This window comes from Silene latifolia, chromosome 7, assembly GCF_048544455.1.
Source record: "Silene latifolia isolate original U9 population chromosome 7, ASM4854445v1, whole genome shotgun sequence".
NCBI lineage: Eukaryota > Viridiplantae > Streptophyta > Magnoliopsida > Caryophyllales > Caryophyllaceae > Silene > Silene latifolia.
The window spans coordinates 125,449,378-125,471,843 of record NC_133532.1 but is presented as its reverse complement, the minus strand read 5'-3'; the positions used below and the strand labels follow the sequence as shown (position 1 = coordinate 125,471,843).

The 22,466-nt window shown below is 36.6% G+C and overlaps 4 protein-coding genes across 6 annotated transcripts; 2 read left to right on the top strand and 2 right to left on the bottom strand.

Moving 5' to 3' along the window:
- Nucleotides 1-284: 284 nt before the first annotated feature.
- Nucleotides 285-4,860, top strand: LOC141593011 (putative UDP-3-O-acylglucosamine N-acyltransferase 2, mitochondrial). The gene is made up of 10 exons (XM_074413935.1): nt 285-592; nt 1,921-2,125; nt 2,439-2,515; nt 2,761-2,810; nt 3,230-3,294; nt 3,439-3,490; nt 3,569-3,639; nt 3,747-3,813; nt 4,405-4,476; nt 4,591-4,860. Exons 1-10 carry the CDS (start codon nt 400-402, stop codon nt 4,663-4,665), a joined length of 927 nt encoding a protein of 308 aa, XP_074270036.1. The 5' UTR covers nt 285-399; the 3' UTR covers nt 4,666-4,860.
- A 1,067-nt stretch (nt 4,861-5,927) lies between these two features.
- LOC141590726 (protein NDR1-like) lies at nt 5,928-6,320 on the bottom strand. Its single transcript, XM_074411291.1, has one exon. The coding sequence runs from the start codon at nt 6,318-6,320 to the stop codon at nt 5,928-5,930; it is 393 nt and encodes a 130-aa protein (XP_074267392.1).
- Nucleotides 6,321-16,796: 10,476 nt separating this feature from the next.
- Nucleotides 16,797-20,888, top strand: LOC141593015 (uncharacterized). Of its 3 annotated transcripts, none has more exons than XM_074413941.1 (5): nt 16,797-17,029; nt 17,960-18,169; nt 19,632-19,725; nt 20,085-20,298; nt 20,450-20,888. In XM_074413941.1, exons 1-5 carry the CDS (start codon nt 17,027-17,029, stop codon nt 20,535-20,537), a joined length of 609 nt encoding a protein of 202 aa, XP_074270042.1. In that variant the 5' UTR covers nt 16,797-17,026; the 3' UTR covers nt 20,538-20,888. The 3 variants fall into 3 exon arrangements, with proteins under 3 accessions (XP_074270042.1, XP_074270041.1, XP_074270043.1); XM_074413940.1 differs by having other exon boundaries at nt 16,801-17,029; nt 19,629-19,725; XM_074413942.1 differs by lacking the exons at nt 16,797-17,029; nt 17,960-18,169 and adding an exon at nt 19,039-19,304 and having other exon boundaries at nt 19,629-19,725.
- Nucleotides 20,889-21,417: 529 nt separating this feature from the next.
- On the bottom strand, nt 21,418-22,197 carry LOC141590725 (uncharacterized). Its single transcript, XM_074411289.1, has 2 exons — nt 21,920-22,197; nt 21,418-21,817 (listed from the first exon to the last, which is right to left on the bottom strand). Exons 1-2 carry the CDS (start codon nt 22,195-22,197, stop codon nt 21,418-21,420), a joined length of 678 nt encoding a protein of 225 aa, XP_074267390.1.
- Nucleotides 22,198-22,466: the final 269 nt, after the last annotated feature.

Sequence of the window (22,466 nt, the reverse complement as noted above, 5' to 3'; positions counted from 1 at the left end):
TATGTGGATAAGAATATCGATTGATAATTTGATACGTTTATTATAAAGTAAAACAAATTCAAATCACAAGAAAATCATAACCCAAATCACAAATTCAAATCACAAGTATTTGTATAACACCACATTGCAAAGTAGAGCAGTTTATGAGTTTTCCCGTCCACTGAAATCGGTCCATCCCGCCCACAAATTAATCGGGTACGGTAAGGCATTTTAAGAAAATTAAAAAGACCGCCACTCACGCGTCAAATCCGCTAACCCGCTAGTCCGTGACCCAAAAACTTAACATGCGCCCGCAATTAAAAAGGTGCTGAGTTGACTTCCAAAAAAAAGACGAAAAACATCATCTCCTACTCTCGTGTGCTCTTTACACTTCATAGGAGGTTAAACACAGAAATTTCCATGGCGAAATTGCTTGTAAGAAACATGAACTTGATCTCGAAAACTCCAGCATTCCATGGCTTCGCAAAAGCTATGGACTTGCATTGTTCAGCTAACTCCATTGTTAATAGAACTTCAATATATAATAAGTTCAGTATGTTTCACACCTCAACTAGTTCACTTCACTCTTTCGCATCACTTGCTACTAAATCTGGTAATTTCGCTGCTTAATTTAGCTGCTATGTTTCAGTGTGTTGTACTTTATTATATGGGTCGGGTCGTATGTTGGATTATATGCGGTGTTTTAGCTTGTATGGTGTTGCACTCCAAGTGTTTGTTGAAATGCGTATGTGAAAAGGGAAAGGAATTATCTTTGGGTGAAGTATGTTGACAATGTGGTGATTTGGGAAGGATTTGATGAGCGAATTGATGTTGAGATTGGAGAGATTTGAGAGATTGATGTAGTATCGTAGTTTCCGTAGGGTTGCATTTAAAATGTTTGTTGAACTGCCTCTGTGATAGGAAAAGAGATTATCTTGGGGTGAAATTATGTTGGTAATGTGATAATTTGAGATGGAATTGATTATTGTTGAGCACATTGATGTTGAGAGTTGGGAGATTTGTTAGCATAATTTTAGGGATGCTGCATTCCAAGTGTTTGTTGAAATGCGTATTTGAGAGGAAAAGAGAGTATCTTGGGGTGAAGTATGTTGGCAATGTGCTAGTTTGGAGAGGACATGGTGAGTGCATTGATGTTGAGATTTGAGAGATTTGTTTATTGATGTGTTTTGTCCTAGTTTTCGTGATGTTGCATTAAAAGTGTTTGAAATGTGTATGTGAGAGGAAAAGAGAGTATCTTTGGGTGAATTATGTTGGCAATGTGGTAGTTTGGAAAGCATATGATGAGTGCATTGATGTTGAGATTTTTGAGAGATTTGTTCATTGATGTGTTGTATCGCAATTTTTACGTTGTTGCATTCCAAGAGTGTAGTTTAATCGCCTATGTGAGTAAAGAAAGAATGCATCTTGGGACAATTTACTTCATCATCGATCATTAGCATTTTTGGAGATGAGTTTGTGGGCATACTGATGTTGACGAATTGAGTATTTTGTGGTATGCAGGGTAGGATGAGAATCTGTCGACTAATTAAACTTCAATGTACAGTTATTTGAATGAGTCCATTTACTAGTCTTGAACTCTCTACTAATTAGCGCTAGCTCTTAAGGATGCTTATGTTCGAGATTCTGTGTTCTCCTGGCATATTGGAGATCCATGATGGGTTATTCTTAAGTTGTTTGAGTTGTAAAATTGCGGAGTTGTTTTCTAAACTGCTTTGAGTAATGATGACATGGTGTTGTCTTTAATACGTAGCCTATGTTCCATTATCTAATTAGAAGAGTGAAAGGTGGATGATCAAGAGTTCCACTGTGGGTTATTGTAATATTGTTGTTTCCTTAGTACAATGCTCTTGGCAGGTTTTTGTATTGCTATTATGACGATGTAAATCGTGTTACATTCTATTCTATTGCTTTCAAGATTAGAAGATGGAACGGTGGATCATAAGGATTTTCTCAAGTGGGGTAATGGAGGCGGCCTTTGTCACAAGTCTGCATGCATTGATCCGTCCGTAGTTGTCGAAATCGGGGCTGTTGTCCACCCAAGAGCTATATTAGGCGAAAATGTTCACGTTGGCTCAGGAGCTGTTATTGGAGCTAATGTAACAGTTGGTCGTTCTTCTAGACTCGGGTATGTATTTTCCCTGTTCACAGTTGATTTTTTTCCTACTAAAATAAAATTGAAGAGGTAAAAAAAGAAAATAGTGAAATTGAAAACAAGACGCCCACACTTGAGCATCAAATTTAAAGCACCTTATTGTTCCAAATTTCCAATCCCACCACTATGCTAAGCTTATGATCAGTGAAAGCAAGATGTTAATTTTTGATTTTTTGTGCAAGGCAAAACCTGGGGAGTGGAGGGGTGGTAGATGAGATACGATTGTTAACGCTGCAGTTTTGAAATAGTGCTTTTACCTTGAGTGAATCTCTTTGATCCTCTCCAGGTACAATGTTTCGCTCAGTAACTGCTTCATAGGTGATTCCTGTATTGTTCACAATGGAGCATGCATTGGCCAAGATGGTAAAATTAATATTCTGCTTTCTTCATGCATTTCATAGTTACATTACCATATTGTGAAGTAATATATGGACTTATTGGAATTCTAATGGCCACTTTATATTCCATGGAGCCATGGAGGTTTACTGATTTAGTCAAAAACTCCTAACAGGACGACATCTCTTTGAAACTTAGGATTGTTGCTTGCCTTATGGCTGCACAATGCCAAAACAACGTGGATTTTTGATGTGCTTTCATTGTTATTGCAGGATTTGGGTTTTTTGTAGATGAACAAGGAAACATGACGAAGAAGCGTCAGGTTGTTGTCTTTAGGCAAAATCTAACTTATGACGTGTCACAAGCTTGTGACTCTCACAACCGATTTAAATAATTTTAAAAAAAGGGAAGGTGGTTGTAAGAGGTCGCAAGTACCTTTTCGTCACAACTCACAAGCAAGAAAGTTGTTTTCTTTGAACTCCATATCTGTCATTTTACCTCTATCTTTTAATCCCCTTGTCTCTATAAAATGCAAACTGCTGACAGCTCTTACACTATACAATATTTTCTGTTTCCCACTCACTCAACAAGGAATATTTATCCTCTTTGTTCAAGATTTACGAAAAATCCAGAGATTTTTTGGAAAGCAACTTTTAAAAGTCCGTGCAGATTCTACCTGAAGTGTACAAATGTGTAATCAATCTAGCTCGATCCTAACTATATTCATTTCTTTTTCTTCAGTCACTCTATGCAAGAATAGGAAATCATGTAGAAATTGGTTCAAACACTTGCATTGATAGGGGAAGGTATGCTATGTTCTGAGGTTAACTCTGCAGATTGTTCGTCTCACGTCAAGATATCAAATTGACTTCAGTTTTGTTTTTGTTTTTTACCTTTGAACTTCTCACTACAAATTTCACTCTGAGCAAACTTAATCCACTATATTGCAGTTGGAGAGACACAACAATAGGCGATTATACTAAGATTGATAATCTAGTTCAGGTGATTTTGTACTCACTTTGCTTTCTTGTATTGCTGCTTATGCTTTCAAAGATCTATATCTAATGCCTGCTTTTGCAGATTGCTCACAATGTAGTTGTTGGCAAGTACTGTATGTTGTGTGGACAAGTTGGAATCGCAGGTTCAGCAATGTAAGTCTTTCAGAGCATGCAACTACAGCTTTTAAACCTTGAAATCTCTTCAACTTCAGTTATGAAGCTGGTATTTATGGTTGAATGTTGTTTTACTCTCCCCTTAGGATTGGTGATTACGTTACATTGGGTGGTAGAGCAGCAATTCGTGATCACGTCTCCATCGTTTCAAAGGTAAAACATATTGTTTGCGGAACTTTCTTTGGACTTGTAGATACTTGTGTCATGCAAAAAGCCATAAAATAGTTTTAAGTTACCTTCAAAATTGTACTTTCTGTGGCAGAGTAATCTCCTCTGTTGCCTTATGAAATTGGGATAGCAGGGTCGCTCGCCCCCACTGAAAATGGAAAAACCCGAAGTTTTTAGTTAAATTTTCGAACTTTTTTCAAATTTGCCTTATGAAATCGCTCGTCCCCCCTAACGGGGAATCCTAGCTCCGCCACTGGCCGCAAAGTTATGATTGTTTGACAACCGAAGTCAAATAGAGACAATGTGAATGGGAGGGATATTGTATACGCACCCATTTTAATTCGAGTGCATCCTATCCAGTTTACCGAATAACCTTTTTTTGTTGGGACCACAATAGTGGTTTAACAACTATTCCGCAGCTGTTATTTTTTTACTTTCTGAGCCAAGGTTTCAGCTTGTTAAAACTTAAAAGTGCTTACTTTAGTGCACTAGATCGAAGCAATTTTTCTTAGTATTCAATAAGCAATTTTTCTTAGTATTCAATATGTAATACTTTCTGTTTCTTGATCTTTGCAGGTTCGTCTTGCAGCAAATAGTTGTGTCACAAAGGATATTCAGGAGCCTGGAGATTATGGTGGCTTTCCAGCGGTATTACTCTTGGCTGTCATTAGAACTAATATAATGGATGATTGCCTCGGAAATTGTCACATGCAAAGATTAGGGTGAAACTGTATCTAAGACTTCTTTTGTTTCTTTTCTTAGGTTCCAGTCCAATTATGGCGAAGGCAAGTCGCGTCTCAGCGTCTGAATTATAAGAAGGATTCAAACAATGGGTGAAATTAATGTAGTTTCTGGATTATAAGATGGATAAAAACATTGATTGAAAATTGTTGTATGATTATTCCCCTTGAAGTGGGAAATATATAAATTTTCTTCTCCAGGAAAGGAAAATTTTGAACTAATTTAGATTGCAAATTACAATTTGTACTTGACTCTTAGCATTATTATGAAGAGATTGTTATGGTTTTTGTGTATTTGGTTGGTCGTTTCTTAAACTATTGGTTATTTCCTGAGAAATAACGCTTCTTTGTTTCAGATATTAAACCTCTCCTCTCCTGTATCTGGAGGATTTGTTTTTTTTTTGGCAGCCGTATCTGGACGATTGAAACTACCTATAATGGGATTATTCTACATTATTGACTTGGTTTGCTGTTTTATTTTCAAATAATTTTGATGTTACAGGTTGAAGAGTGTTGCAAGAGGCGATAAGGGGATTGTTCACGTTCTTCACCAGCATAAAGCTTCTGTATTATCCAAGTATACTTAGCAAACACAGCCAGCTGAAGAAAAGTGAGTTCCAGAACAACAGAACAGGTGAAAGAGTTTTTTTTTAAACCCTAGTAAAATTAAAATGTGAACTTATGATATCCTTGCATTATTACCTCTGGTCAAATCAGGACGATATAAATTAGGTGAATGGCGTAACACTTTAGTCAAAGTCTCATTGTTCTTTGGTTTTGGATTATGAAGTAGTAGAGCAAAATGTCTCACTAAACTGGTTAAGCATCTTTTTATCGTGCATTAGCAATCATTCAATTCAATTCTTGGTGCAACATCTAGTACATCTAGTCAAACGCCTCATTACCTCGCCAATTGTGGGAACTTTTGAGGTACTTGGGTGTGCTGTTGTTGTAGTAGCTTAAGTATTAAATCTCGGTTTCATTCACTCTTGGGTATCGGCTCTCAGCCTTATCCCAAAATGCAGTAATATTCGGTTGCGATGATCTTAGTCGCCATCTTGATTTTATAGTATGTATTGTAGTAACACTAGCAAGGATATAACATTTGCAACGGATTAACGGAGCATTTTGTTTGTTTCTGATTTTTTTTTTTTTTCCATTTAAAATTCATGAATATAACAATCTAGGGGAAAGTTTTTTTACAATTTAATTAATCTCTTGATGTATCTCAAGCTAACAAAAGCTATGTTTTGGCATGACACTGCAGCTTCTTCACAGGCTGAAATTTAAGGCCTTTTTCACCCATAGGCAATGTTCCATTTACGCAGTTACGCTGTGGGTACGTACAGAAGCTTTGAACTAGAGCTTCTTCTTGACAGAGTGAAATTGAAGGACTTCACCCATCGGTAATGTCCCATTCACGCTACTGATGGGCACAGAAGTTTCGAGCTTGAGTAAGTGTCGCTTTGATGTCCATCCAAGTATTCTGTACCTCACCCAAGTTTCCAATCCAAACTCCAGTGTGCTGTTTCTATTTATATCTTCTTGTCTCAGTTTCAGTTGGTCAACATTTACAAGCACTCGACTTGAATAATTACTCTTTTGACCTTGATAAAACCCCGGGATCGTCTCCGCACCAAGGACAGAACCATCCTTGTACAAGGTAACCATGATATCACCATGGATAATATCTTTACCTTTGTTTGGGTTCGTGATCACAAGCAAGAACACGACGGTGGTGTTTTTGTTCATTTCCGCGCTCTCTTTTATACCTGATTGGTCAAGGTGAGCGGAATTGACGAGAATGTAAGTCGGAGGCCATGGAATGAAGCACAGGCTTATAACTATGCAACAGAATACAAGAACAACAATGACTTGAATGAACCAAATTACAAGAGGAGTACGAGACGGTTTTGTGTTTTCTTTCGAAGCAAACATACTTGAATATACTCGTGTTATATCCGATTTTGCTTGTCTATGATCAAAATTGGTTTTGCGAGGTTATTTATATACACAACATACGAATATTGTGAAATAAAGGAACTTGTACTATAGTTACTTTTTTATTTTTAAAATCATATTGCCACATGCTTTAATTTTTAGTTGAATAAAGTAAAATAACTCGTTAAACTATTAGCATTTCTTTGCAGGTGAAATGCTACTCAATTATGTTTATTTATACGGAAAATCATGAATTTCGGAAACTTCGCTGGTTTTCTTCGAACACCAAGGCAAACCGGCGATAGCATACCACCGAAATTCTCTGATTTGTCGTGGACGACCAGTCGACCAAGTATTTAAAGTTCAACACCAAGGTAAACCCGCGATTGCATACTATAAATAAGACATTTGTCTATTCGTATAACAGTTTTTATAATGTCTGCTCTAAAGGACACACATTAATAAACTAATTAAAGAAAGATTGTTGACAATATATCATGAAAATTTGATTTATAAACTCATTTACCATCATTAGTGAAATAATCTTGAAAATCTCTCTGATTAGCTTATTGACATGTGATCTTAAAACACACGTTAGAAAACCGTTACGACATTACGAGTTATGACATGAGTGGAAAGGGCAAACGCGTTTGCAACTTCTTTTCTGATTTTGTTGGTTGATGAAATTGTTTCCATTTGTGTTTGGTGACTTAGGTATTTGCTCTTTACATGTGGAAAATGTTCTTTACTTGTAATATAAAGGTCAGCTAAGGATACTTTCTCCTTGGTTACTTACATAGTTACATAATAAGGGTTTGAAAGACCTTTTTGTTATTATAAAAAGCTAAAGATATAAACCGTGTTAATGAGATGATAAAGGGAAATATTATTCTTTTCAAATATAAAAAGTTGTCTCTATTTCATTAGAGTCCTTCCTAGTTTTTTTGAAATAAACCCACACGGGTTTAACTAGATATATTATCAGAATCAGCACGAACTACATCAGAGATGTCCAACGGAAAAGACGCCAACCATCTACGAGAACCTAGAGTCCATGGCCTCAGATGAGCTAGCTCATGAGCGACCTTATTAAAACATCTACGCGACCATTTAAACGAAACAAAGTCAAAAGAATTACATAAAGCATAAATGTCAATATAAATCAAAAAAATACTACTGCGTCCCTTCCGCTTCAGCTGTAGATCATGGATAACATTCGAGCAGTCACCTTCCACAATAACCTTTCGATTATTCCTCCTTCGAGCCTCCTTAAGTCCATGCAAGATAGCAGCTGCTTCCGCTTCTTCTGGATCCATCACCACCGAGCCTTGTTCCACACTACACCACTCAACCTCCCCCCTATCGTTTCGACATACAGCACCCAACCCTATCCCCACACCCTCCACAATAGCCGCATCCACATTCACCTTCACCACCCCAAGATCCTGGTCTAATCCACCCGCCAACACCAGCCACCTCTCCCGGACCTCCACCGCCACCTCCAAGCTTCCCTTTCCCTCCATCTCAGCAACCAAATCCCCAACCCGTTTAACCACTAATTCCGCCCTCCAATCTCCATCTTCAAAAATTGCTTTATTCCTCCTCTCCCAAATAGCCCAACACCCAGTCATAAAAACCACCTGTTCCCGAACCTCCAAATCCTTCAACGCTTCCTCCACCCAGTCCCTTGCTTTAGCAAAACCAAGACAAGACGGCACCTCCACCTCCAACCCCTCCCAAACGCCACCAACCCACCCACATCCGCGAACCACATGTAAACAAGTTTCCAAACAATCCCCACATCGAACACACTCGCCTCCAATCGAACCCATCCTCGCCGAAATATTGCCTCTGGTTGCAATGGCCTCATTACACAGCTGCCACATGAACACTTTAATCCTCGGAAAAATGTACTTTCCAGTTTTATTCCACAACCAGCTATCTGAAAGAAAACTCGAAGGTCCCACCACATCCCCATCTTGCTTAACCAAAAGTCTATAAGCCGACCGAACAGTATATACTCCATCTCTTTCCCCACTCCAAAACCACTCATCCCGAACCAGCTGCTCACCAACACGCATTCTGAATATCCTCTCACACTCGAAAGGGAGAAACAAAGATTCGACCAATTCCTTATTCCACCCCCTTCCCCCTTCCTCCATAAGGTCCACCACACGCATCCCCACATCAGCCTCCCCCCTAGGCGAAATTACCATCCCCGAACCATCTCCCCTCACCCACGGATCCCGCCACACCGACGTGGAGAGCCCATCTCCCACCCTTCGCCGTACACCCAATGACAGCACAGACCGTGCTTCCCAAATGCTCCTCCACGAATAACTCGGATTTGTTCCCAACCCTGCCTCCAGGAAAGAAGTAGAAGGAAAATATTTACCTTTTAACAGCCTTGTCATCAAACTATTCTCATCAGTAAGTAGCCTCCATGCCTGCTTACCCAGCAACGGAACTGGTAATTGATTCCCATTATGACGGGTCATAAATTATGACGAAGGGAAGGGAATGTGACCATTATATAATAAGAAGTAACTATCTACAAAGATAATGGTTTAGTTAATCGCGAAACTGGTAATTGATTCCCATTATGACGGGTCATAAATTATGACGAAGGGAAGAGAATGTGACCATTATATAATAAGAAGTAACTATCTACAAAGATAATGGTTTCTCTTGCATTTTATCATAACATGATCATATTTCTCCGATCAAGCTTGTGACCCGTCAGGGCCGTCACAAATGAGGATTTTTATTAATGGAATATTTGCTAAAAAAAAAGTAGTGCATTATTACTAAGCTTTTTAGATTTTTCTGAGTGTGAATACAATGAGAACAATAGAAAGGTTTATAGTAAAGGCTTTTTTTATTATTATTATTATGTTAAGGAACTATTCACATTAATCAAACAAGTCATAATCATTTGCTACCTAATTAAATATAATTTGACTGATAATTAACCATATAAAGCATTAATAAATTAGAATTAATGTAAGCCGACACCGTGTCTAATCGATAATTCAATACAAAGCTCTCATCAAAGTCAAAGTGAAATTAATTCTAGGTGATCCTTGACCTGATAATGACTTTGATAATGGCTACGAATTTTACTGTGAAATATTACAAGCAGGTTCCTAGCTTTGAAAAAAGAAAAAACTAAATCTCTTTTCAACATTTTCGTAAAATAGTACTCCGTTTATAAATAGGTTTAATTAATTCTTCTATAGTATCCTATGAATATGAGATATAACTATACAAACTTGTCTTAAATGATTTCCTAGTCAATTTAGATTGAGGGAAAAAGAGCACCAACTCACAACCTAAGACTAACAAAAAAAAATGATTAGAGAGGAAAAGGATTATGGTTGTCTCTACTCTCTAGGTTATATGTCTGAGATATACAAGTAATTTTATGATAGTAATCTTATGTATTTATAATCACTTTTTATGTAGTAGTAGCTCGTAATGTACTATATACTACATCACAAATAGGATTATACATTCAGTTATATCATAAGCATTATACAATCAAAGTATAAGAATCCGAACTTATATATATTCTTGCTATTTTTAATCAACTTGTTAACATGTCCCACTTTAATTAATGAAACGGAAATACACCACCTATCTCTCTCATGCTCCACCAACGCTATCACTGTACAATCAAGATCAAAACAACACGAGCAAAATCCATGGTGCTGACTACCACCGTCAACCTTTAATCGCTCGGAAAAATGGAGATCTTATTTAAGGTTAAAAATCGAATACGGTAACTCGTGAAGCGACCCTACACATGGTAGAAAAACTTGTAGTAAAAGAAACTTGACTCGGTACGACTTCCAAAATGGCTCAAATTAAGTGTATAATACATTAATACATGCATGATTTTCGGGGAGTTTAGGATCCCGGAACAAAAATATCCGTAAATCATACGGGAGGTTCATAGGGTCAAATAAAACAGCCACACAAATTTTGAGAATCAACAGAGGACATTTGAGGGTGCTGGTACGCGATAAACGAGTCGCGGACGAAAATTGGGTAATCCTTAAAAATAGATGAATACTTCTTTTTTAGGGCTGAAATCGAATACGATAACTCATGAATGGACCCCAGACACGTGTTAGAAAAACTTGTAGGAAAAGAAACATGACCCAGTACGACCTCCGAACGGCTCAAATTAAAGTGTATTATACACGGATTTTGAGATTTCACGGTCCCGCAACAAAAATTTTCGTAAATCATACAGACGGTTCCTCAGGTCAGATAAAGAAACTACACAAATTTTGAGAAGCAACAAAGGACATTTGAGTATGCCGATATGCGATAAACTAGTTTCGGACAAAAATGAGGTACTAGTCAGAAATAGATGAATACTTGTTATTTAAGGCTGAAAAATCGAATATGGTCATTCAGGAAGCGGCCCCAGACATGTGGTATAAAAACTGAGAGAAAAAGAAACATGACACGATACGACCTTCCCAACTCAAATTTAAGTGTATAATACACGGTTTTCGAGATTTAGGTCTTGGAAAACAAAAATGTCTGTAAATCATATGGATGGTTCCTCTCGTAAGATAAAGTTGCCACCCAAATTTTGAGAAGCAACAAAAGACATTCGCGGGTGCCGGTACGCGATAAACGAGTCTGAGACGAAAATCAGGTACTCCTAAAAAATAGATGAATACTTGTTATTTAGAGCTGAAATAGAATATAGTAACTCATGAAGCGACCCTAGACACGAGGCAGAAAAACTGGAAGGAAAAGAAACATGAACCGGTACGACCTTCGAAACGACTCAATTTAAGTGTAATACACGGATTTCGAGATTTTAGGGTCCAAGAATAAACATGTTTATAAATCATACGGACCATTCTTCGGGTCAGATAAAGCAGCTACACAAATTTTGAGAAGCAAGAGAGGACATTTGATGGCGCCAGCACGCGATAAACGAGTTTGGGACGAAAATCAAGTACTCCTTAAAAATAGATAAATACTTCTTATTTAGGCTGAAAATCGAATACGATAACTCATAAAGTGACCCCAGACACGTAGTAGGAAAACATGTAGGAAAAGAAATATGACCTGGTACGACCTCCGAAACGGCTCAATTCAAGTGTATAATACACAGATTTCAAGATTTTAGGGTCCAACAACAAAAATGTTCGTAAATCATACGGAATGTTCCTTGGGTCAAATAAAGAAGCTACATAAATTTTGAGAAGCAACAAAGAAAATTTGAGGGTGCCGGTACATGATAAATAAGTCTTGGACTAAAATCGGTTACTCTTTAAAAATAGATAAGTACTTCTTATTTAGGGCTGAAATTCGAATACGGTAACTCATGAAACGATCTCGGACACGTGGTAGAAAAAATGGGAGGAAAAGACACATGACATGGTACAACCTTTCAAACGACTCAAATTTAAGTGTATTTTAAGTCCTGGAACAAAAATATCCGTAAATCACAAGGACGGTTCCTCGGGTCAGATAAAACAGTCACACAAATTTTGAAAAGCAACAGAAGACATTTGATGGTGCCAGTACGCGATAAACAAATCTCGGAGGAAAATCACATACTCCTTAAAAATAGATGAATACTTCTTATTTAGGGCTGAAAAGCGAATACGGTAATTCATGAAGCGAGCCTAGACACGTGGTATAAAAACCAGGAGAGAAAAAAAAAACATGACTCAGTACGACCTCCCAAACGGCTCAAATTTAAGTGTATAATAAACGGTTTTCGGGATTTTAGGTCACGGAACAAAAATGTCCGTAAATCCTACAGACGGTTCCTCGGGTCTGATAAAATAGCCACACAAATTTTGAGAAGAAACATAGGACATTTGAGTGTGTCGGTGTGCGATAAACTAGTCTCGGACAAAAATCGGGTACTACTTAAAAATAGATGAATACTTGTTATTTAGGGCTGAAAATCGAATGCGGTAATTCATGAAGCGACCTCAGACACGTGATATATGCACTGGGAGAAAAAAAGAAACATTACCCAGTACGACCTCCAAAACGGCTCAAATTTAAGTGTATAATACACTGTTTTCGAGATTTAAGTGTGCGAGAAAAAAAAATGTTCGTAAATCATACGAGAGCTTCCTAGCTAGGGTCAGAAAAAATGGCCACACGAATTTTGAGAAACAATAGACGACATTTAAGGGTGCTGGTAAGCGATAAACGAGTCTCAGGCGAAAATCGGGTACTCCTTAAAAATAGATGAATACTTCCTATTTAGGGGCTTAGGGCTGAAATTGAATACCGTAAATCATGAAGCGACCCGAGACACGTGGTATAAAAACTTGTAGGAAAAGAAACATGACTCGGTACAACCTCCGAAACGACTCAATTTAAGTGTATAATACACGCACTTCGGGATTTAACGGTCCCGGAAAAAAGAAGTTCGTAAATTATACGGACGTTTTCTCGGGTCAGATAAAGCAGCTACAAAAATTTTAAGAAGCAACAGAGGATATTTGAGGTTGCCGGTATGCGATAAACGAGTCTCGGACGAAAATTGAGTATTTCTTAAAAATAGATGAATAGTTGTTATTTATGACGAAAATTGGGTATTTCTTAAAAATTAGTTTGACCTTAATCAAAATCCGTTACTTCTAATTTAACGTGCATAACCCAACAAGAGTACCATAGGTCGGCACAAATATTGAACCTAAATATCACATACACATTCTTAAAAAGATGGGTACCATTGACAAAGTGACAAACAAAAAAGGTACCATGAAAAAACCGATATAACTATCCAGTCCGACTAAATGACTAATAATCAACTCCACAAGGGACTACACGATGGTTGGATTGTACCATCTTTGTACATGTAGGGTAAAAGAAAAGAAAAGTCTTACCCTCTATGACCTTTAGTCCTTTACTATGCCTACAAAAATTTCCCGTGGGTCTTCTTTGTAACGGTCGTAAGTAACAAGAGATTAAAAGTACACAAAATTTTATTATAAACGGTGCATATTCGTCTATAACTAAAAATGAGTCAAATACATTACCACATTCCTAATAGGACAAGTAACAAATGGGTGATAGGGGCAAAAAATATCACCACTTTCAAACTATTTGACTCGTCTTTAGTTATAGACGGATATACAAGACTAGCTTGTAAAAGTAAACACTTCCATTATAAAATAGTGTCATATTATTTTCTGCTAAAGGTGGCCACCGGTTTATTACAGTATTAGAAAATGACTGTTTTAGTGTCACTCCTTATTATAAAATGATCATTTTTTTATCGGTGAATGATTATATTTACTATCTCACCATAACTTACGACCGTCACAAATGAGAATTATCTATAACAGTTTATGTTAGATGAAACATCTCAACCAAAACCTACCTTAAGGTGATAATTGAGGCTCAACTATCATATTTATTTATATGCTATTATACTCTCTCACTCGAGTGTCCATTGGACTCGAAACTAGAGTGGTTAGGGCACAGACTACCTCGTACCATATGTCGAAATTCGACTTCATGAGTTATAGGAGGCTGCCAATATTTAAATTCGTGACCTTTGGTCACACTACCTTCGATACCATATTAGAAACCTGGCCTTAGACCCAACTATTATATTTATATATATGATATTAGTTCATACACTAATAGTCCAATAAATTAAAATGACTTAAGTAATATATACCTTGATTAATGTTGGCCGACGTGCTATACTAATAAGTTATGGAATCGTGAAAGAGAAGACAATCGTATTTATAACATGAAAAGCTTAGTAGGGTCTAAATTATTTTAGAACGAACATATTGATTATAACAATGTTGTCTTGATCAATAAAGTTACGTGGGACGGAAAGGAGCTCTATACACTTGATCATACAATATACAAATAATTGCATGCAATAAAAAAATTCCTTAGCATACGATCGATCTTGAGATATATTTCTCCATGCTTATTATTATATATACAAAATACAAATAATTGCTAGGGGTTCGATTTTTTTTGTTTCTTTTTATTGTGTCAAGAAAAAAAAAGGTATAAGCTAGTAATTTATTGGTCGATGTGATTTAAACTTAGGTTGTAAATTAAGGATTTATAAGTGAAAATACTTTTTTTTTAAAAATAATCGACATAATTTTTTTTTTTTTTGCTTGTGTAAATTCGGCGTATTATTTACGAGATTTGTAGTTATCTTAGTGTGTGACGGTATACTAGTATAATGATTGATTGATGGATGAATGAATGAATGACGATGCTTTAAGTTCAATTTCAGGCCTTAAAAATATCTGTTTGTGGTACAAATATAAAACGAAAATGCACAAACTTATCACCTGTTTCATTTTAGTGTCTTTTATCTTGCACAGTTTCGATCTCTTAATATTAATATAGTAGTTCTAACCGTAGTACTATATTTTTAAGATTCTAAAATAGGGTGATTTTGGATCCTTCTAACCTCTCATTTTCTCAATTCTCATGCCTTATGTTTACATTAATGACAATGGAAACAAATGTTATAAATTGGGACCATATTAGTCGTTTAATGGTCTCTTGCCTCAGTAGAATTTAGAAATTCTACAATTGGGTCAAGTAATATATATTTGTACTATTGCTTTCATTTGAAAAGTGCAAAAAAAAAAAAAAAAAAAAAAACATTAAAATCCGTAGCGTAAAACCATCAATAAAACTTATTTAACCTTCACTATAATATCAGTGGTTAATAAAAGAAGTTAAAACTAATTTTGTGTAAAATCATCTTAAAGAAGAAATTTTATTTTTTTATCCAAGAACTTATTATAGCCAAAGAAATTGTATGCTTTGTATTGCCAATAATGGCCAAGCTAATTTCACATTATATTGATGGTAGGTCTAGTTTGTGAACATATTGATACTTCCTCTCATCCAGACCAAAGGTTATATTAACTTTTTTGGCACTATTCATGGTCGTAGAAAATCTTTGATATTATTCTTAATCTATAAGAGGAAATATAGTCATGTGAGATCTTGTTTGGTTTATCGTCATGAATGCTATAAGAATATCAAATTTTTATAATTTTTAATAATGTATAACTAAAGATATTCATGTTGCAAAACATATCTCGACAAGTGTGATAAAGTCAATGTAACCTTTGGTGTGGATGAGAGGGAGTATATAAACACCCACACATACTATGAACTCAAACCTACATTATATGCGTGGTTTTAATTAAGAACGGTTTATAACAGCATTTCTCTTTTATCAATATTGTAGTAGTGAATTTAGTAGTGAATTGAAGGGGGAAAATGCATGAAGAACCATCATATGAAGATAGGGCGCCACCCGGTGGAGATTGTGTGTCACCCTCTTACATGCATCCTTTATTGAAGGGGTTCTCACTTAGTACATGCGAGAGAGTGACGCCGAGATTGGGTGTCACCTGGTGGTGCCAACTCATTTTCTTTCTATTATTCTGTGTTAGTGTTTGTTTCACTAAATCAATCATTCTTTTTACTCTCTCCTTACCGTCAAATCGATAGATAACTGTTGTTAGTTCATCGAAGTTAACAACAATAAGAACAACAACATCAGAGCCTTAATCCAAAAACTGTCTTATTCCTTATATAAAAACTAAAAAGAACATATATATAGCCAAGTTTTTAATCTGATGCAAAGGGTCCATATCATGAAATAATACCGCCATAATTAATAATGCAACATTCTCCAGAACAACCATCAATGTAAAAATAATAGAACATGAAATAAGACATATCAAGAACGCTCTGGGCCTCCCAGTGTGGTCAGAGCATGGTTCCGATAGCCAAGTGTAGGCCTAGGATGCACCACCAAACTAACCTAGTTTTAACTAAAACCAATTATTACAAGTTACAGCATTCTACATATAAATTATAGATGTGAAAACTAAATCAATAAGCCGCTTTTTAGACGATATTATTCGTCTTAAATTTAAAACTGATCAAGTATATACCACTTGTGTGTATAATTAAGAATGCATAAGGAAAAAGGACATAAAATGAGACACGTCAAGACCGCTCTGCCAACTGGGGGTCGCCGGTATGGCCAGAGCATGGTTCGGATAGCCAAGTGTAGGCCTAGGATGGATGCAACCAAACCTAGTTTTAACTCAAACCAATGATAACACCAACCCATAAAGGCTAAAGCCTTAACTCATCTGGCCGACCAACTTAATAAAGAAGTCTAATCAATACAAGATTTTATTTGTACATTTCATATATATATTTTGTTAAATTAATTGAAAATGACATTACATTATTCTTATATGTAGTACTATCTACGTCGTTATTAATTCATCAATTCTTCTCATGCATTCACGAGACTCTTATTTTCGTCCCTCCTGATTTTGAACTCGTACTTCATTTAATTCAAGTTTTGTTTTTCAAGTTTTATTACATTGTCCTTATATAATAGTGCAATTTTTTCATCTCATACTATATTCCTCCACAATTACAACCCTTTTTTTTCTCGACGGCATCTTCATCCAAACAAGGCACGAGGCAACCTTCGAAAAATGGTAAGTTAACTATATACTGTATAATATGGAGTATGTTATTTGAGGGTAGAGGTGACAATTATTGACACGACTCGAAAACCCGACACGAACCCAACACGAGCGGGTTAGGGTCAAGACGTTGTGATCCATTTAAGTATTGGGTTGACACGGACACGACACGAAACTTAAATGGGTTGGGTTAGGGTTGAGCTATTTTGACACGAATACGACACGAATAACCCGCTTATTTAAAAGTGTCTTGATATATTTGGGTTGAATCAATAATCAACTCAAACAACTTAAAAATAAGTATTTTTATTCCTCATTTTTTGGATATTAGGCTTATAAAGCTTACTTTATTTTATTGGTTTATTGGGTTAAACGGGTTAAGGGGGTTAAACATGACCTGCTAAAAGATAAATAGGTTAAACAGGTCGGGTTGGGTTATAGAAAAATTAAATGGGTTGGGTTAGGGTTGAGACAAATGACCCGTTTATGTAATTGGATCGGGTTAGGGTTGGAGTAGTGATGACCCGTTTAAAGTTGACACGAACACGACATGACCTGATCTGTTTGCCAGGTTTATTTGAGGGGGGCGAAATAGTAATAAAATACGATGAAATTGAAAAATGTCAATGTTTTTAACTCAGAAATTGGAATTCCTCTAAGGCTTGAAATTAGGGACCTCTCTGGTACTATGTCATAAAGCCATCTCAACAAAATATTAAGATAATGGTTGAGATTTAATCAATGTGTCGTCTAACTTAGTTATTTTATTCATTCAATACATGGAATTCATATTTGTTTTTGAAACAATTGTTTTGAGTACTCCATAATGTATGAATGTTTATTAGTTCATCTTCCTTAAAATGGTTCATCATCAATGCTCTTGCACTATAATTTGTGATAATTAAATGTTTTAATTAATTCATATGACATGTAATAATGCAGGACACTAGGTATGAAATTTTAAATGGAGTACAAGAGACAAACAGTCCAAAAATGGTGTTCGTAAATCATCAAATGAAGGTATTCAAGTATGGAAATGGTGATGTTGGTAAAGACGATTTTTTCGTTGTCGATTTAGAGAATGTTTCTAATGGCGTAATCAACGAGCGCATTAGTCCTTCTAATGTGATTAGCCCTCATTCAAGAACTATTGTAAGCTTCTTACTTCTTGCTCAATTTTCATCTCTCAAACTCATAAAAAGTTAATTACACATTGCATACACACTTTTTTTGGTTATTTCATAACAATAATCCATCCTATTGCTGGTCTGCAATAATCACTTCATCATATCAATAATCCCAATTAAATCCAACCTAAGAATCATACCTTCTAATAACGAACCAGCTGATTTTTTTTTTAAGATTTATGTTGGAATATTTGATAGTTTTTGGACAACCTAACTGGTATATGTGATGTTTATGTGTAATGTTTTCAAGGGATGAATCAAGTACTTGTACACATAAACAAAAAAAAATATCAGCCGCTGGCTTGTTATTAGAAGGTATGATATGATGTTTAGGTTGGATTTAATTGAGATTATTGATAGGATGGAGTGATTATTGCATACCACCAATAGGATGGATTATTGTTATGAAATAAAGTCTTTTTTTTTTGTATATGAATGATCAAAAATGTTTTTTTTTTAATTCAATTTAACATTATGTTACATTATTGTAGTATTGCAACATTATCTAGTATCTTAAAGTCCTGGATCGAATTTTAATCGATATCAGCGATGGAGCTAGGAGGGTTAGAAGGGGCGCTCTTTCCCCCCTTGGCGGATGAGAATTTTGGAATATAGTAGTAACACTTTTGTAAAGTTGATAATGCATGTGATGAAAATTAATTTTTTTATATCAAACCAGTCAATGTATGTGGTTGGTAAATGGTAAGAATGGTTTGTGTGGAATACTGGACGAAGCTTAGCACAAACTAACCAGGTCATGACCTCGGCAAACTTTGTAAAAAAAAAAAAAAACATACATAATAACTTCTTTTTTAAAAAAAAAAAAATCTATAATTAGAAATATACGATAAATTGAAATTTTAACCCTAGGTAGAATTTTAACCTAGCTACGTCCCTAGTAATAACATATACTCCGTATCACAAGTTTTATCATTGGTTTTGTATATAGTAATATAGTATGGTTGATATTTTTGAAAGTCCTCTGATCTTTCATGGTGTATGATGAATGTATGATTGTGAAATTGCATGTGGAATGTCGTTCTCCGAACACGACGGTAGGGAATGATAATATTATGGCCGTGGACCTGTGGTTTGGACAGGTAGTTCGTGCTAGGAAGTTATCGTAGTTTTGAGGTAGTATCGAGTTTTGGTGTCATTTTCGAATGGTCTCATATATTATGTAGGGTTTATTATAATAACGGGCCCTTTAAAAAGTATGTGAAAAAGTAATACTGAAACTTGATAGCACTTGATGGATCGCTGTTATTATTAGGTTTTTTCTAACCTATGCGGCTATGCCCACTAGGCATGGGATAAGGAAAGAATTATTATTATTATCCGTTTTAGAAACATTTAGATATAATGTTTTATATATGTTAAAAATATACATGTATTTATTTTATGGTTTTGGTTTTATTGCATAGAAGCTACAAAGAAACTTGTCTAGAAAGATGGCTCATCGGGAAATTGAGAGGAAATTCGATGATAAAGACGGCCTTTCTCCTTCCTCGTCACCTAGAGGTATGATTTTATTGTTCGACATGAATGGAACCACACACGTCCAACCCAAGGCGTGGACGTGGTCACATGGAACCATCACGTCTCCATCTGGGTCCTTTTTAATTGGTTTTATAGGTGAAGCTTAAATTATGTTGTCACAAGATATTATGCATTAAATTAAAATAAAATAAAATAAAATAAAATAACTCAATAATTATCGAAGTTACTTTGTTTTGTTTAATAAAAGAAGAATTATCCAATCATGTAATTTTTGACACAATTTTCATTATGCGTCATCTTTGACACGTGTAAATATTATAAATTCTACATATTTTTTTGTAAATCACAACTAATTAAAATTAAAATTCTTAATTTTGCAGCTGCTCAAGCTATCAACAAGCAAGAAAAGTCACTTCCCAATACAACTAATTCTATAAACAACAATAACCTTCCACAACATCAAATAACCATTAAAACAAGTGACAAGAAATCCATACTACCCGAAGGAAGATGGGGAAGAAGATGGAGCTTTAAGCGATCGCCACCGTCTTGGTTTTATGATCCGAAAAAAATTCTACTCTTCTTCGCGACCATGTATGTTCTCGTAATCCTATGTTATTTTCTGAGTTACTGTCTTTGGCCTAATCATTTGTTTAATTTTATTTATTTAATCAAACGTAAATAAATGATTAGACGAGCTAAGTTTGTATTATCTTAAGCTTGACGTATTTATTGTTTTGGACAGGTCTAGCATGGGAACTATGTTGCTTATTTACTTCACATTGTCGATAAATAAACGAGGGATGAAAGGAGTTGTGCTAGATTGGCAATAATCATTTTTATCAAAGTGAATGCCATGCATGAAATAGTTTTGTTGCATGAACAGTGTGTCAAATTAAATACAGCTTATTAATGAATGTATATATATTTTCCTCGTATCTGGATCAAATTGAATTCTCGAGTGTAGAGTATCAGACACGGATATATGAGATACGGAGTAATATATTTGAAGCCGTGATGAAGAGGTCGTCAATACAAGGAACAGGCAATTTTGGGACCGCCTTACAAATATTTGTATACCACATAAAAGTACTTACGAGAATAGGTGACATGTTGATGAGTGTGAATAAGTGTGATATAAAATGGCATATCAGAGGAATGTATGTATATTTAGCATTTTTTTTCTTATCGTATAGTATAAACTTTAAGCAAAATAACAAATACGGCTTTAAAGGTTGTATTTAAACATTTAATACATTCTTTTTTTTTTTTGAGGTGAAAGCCCAAAGGCTTACTTCATTAATGAAAGATCAAAGTTAAACAGCATTGTTCGCAATCGGAGGAAGACCATCCGACCACTCAAATCTACCACGAACCCTAGGTGTAACATACGCTAAGGAATGTGCTACACTGTTGTTTTCACGACGAGTATAAGACCAAGAAATAATAGAAAAGAAATTACACAACTCAAAAATATCAGCTAAAACTAAATGCAAGATGCTTCTTCACGCGGCTTTCCTCTTCAGCTCCTCAATGACATATACAAGCAGTCACTTTCAACCACAATTCTGGAATGACCCCTCTGCTTCGCTTCCCGAACACCTTCAAGAATAGCGACCGCCTCCGCCACTTGGGGATCCCAAACCTGTTCCTGCATAATCGAGACTCCCCATAGCACCGCCCCTCTTGCATCTCGACAAACTACCCCTAGACTTACTCCAACACCCTCTTCACCCCCGCATCAACATTTACCTTCATTATCCCTTCCTGTGGTGCGCCCCATCCCCTCCTTTCCAGCTGCTCCCCTCGTCTCCCATCACCGTCTCTCCGTCGAACCATCTCAACCCCGCCTCCCTCAATCTCATCCAAGACCTTTGTAGCTCGCCTAATAACCCGGGAAGGATCCGCTTCCATCGACTCAAAAATAACTTTGTTCCTGTGCTCCCACAAAGCCCAACACCCTATCATAAATAAGGCTTGCTCCCGACACCCAAACTCTTTCCACCTCACTTCCATCCAGTCCCGCACACCTCCCCTTCTTTCCCCTTCCTCGTCCAAGCCCAGACCCTCCCAGGCCCTTCTAGCTAACGGACAATCACAGAACAAATGTATACTCGACTCAAGATAAGAATTACAAAAAGAACAAATAGAAGTCTCACCTCGAACTCGGGCCGCGATATTCGCACTTGTTGCCAATGCCTTGCTACGCAGTTACCAAAAGAAGAGCTTCACTCGGGGCCACACCGGAACTTTCCAAAGCCTATTCCACAACCACTTCTCCTTTTCCCAATCCGACGTTCCTCCCATCTCCAACGCCTCCTTATTCCCAGCTAATCGTCGATATGCCAATCTCACTGAGTACAGCCCATCCTTCTCTGCCACCCAATACCACTCATCACTGGGTCTATTCGCACTCACACGAATATTCTCATACCCTTGCACCCTTGGAGATAATATATCGTCCCGCCATCTCGCCCCGCCACCTCGCCCCATACGGTTCTAAGAGGTCAGCAACCACCATATTCTCATACCCTTGCACCCTTGGAGATAATATATGCCCCGTTTGTGACCCGGGCAGCCACGCGTCATACCATACCTTCGTCGTAAGACCGTCCCCAATCCATCGACGCCACCCACTTATCAAGGCCTGCCGAGCTTTCACAATGCCCCTCCACGTATAGCTCGGGCCATTCCCTAAAGTAGCAGTCATCACATCTCCCCCCGGGTAGTATTTCGCCCTCATCAATCTCGCCCAAAGCCCC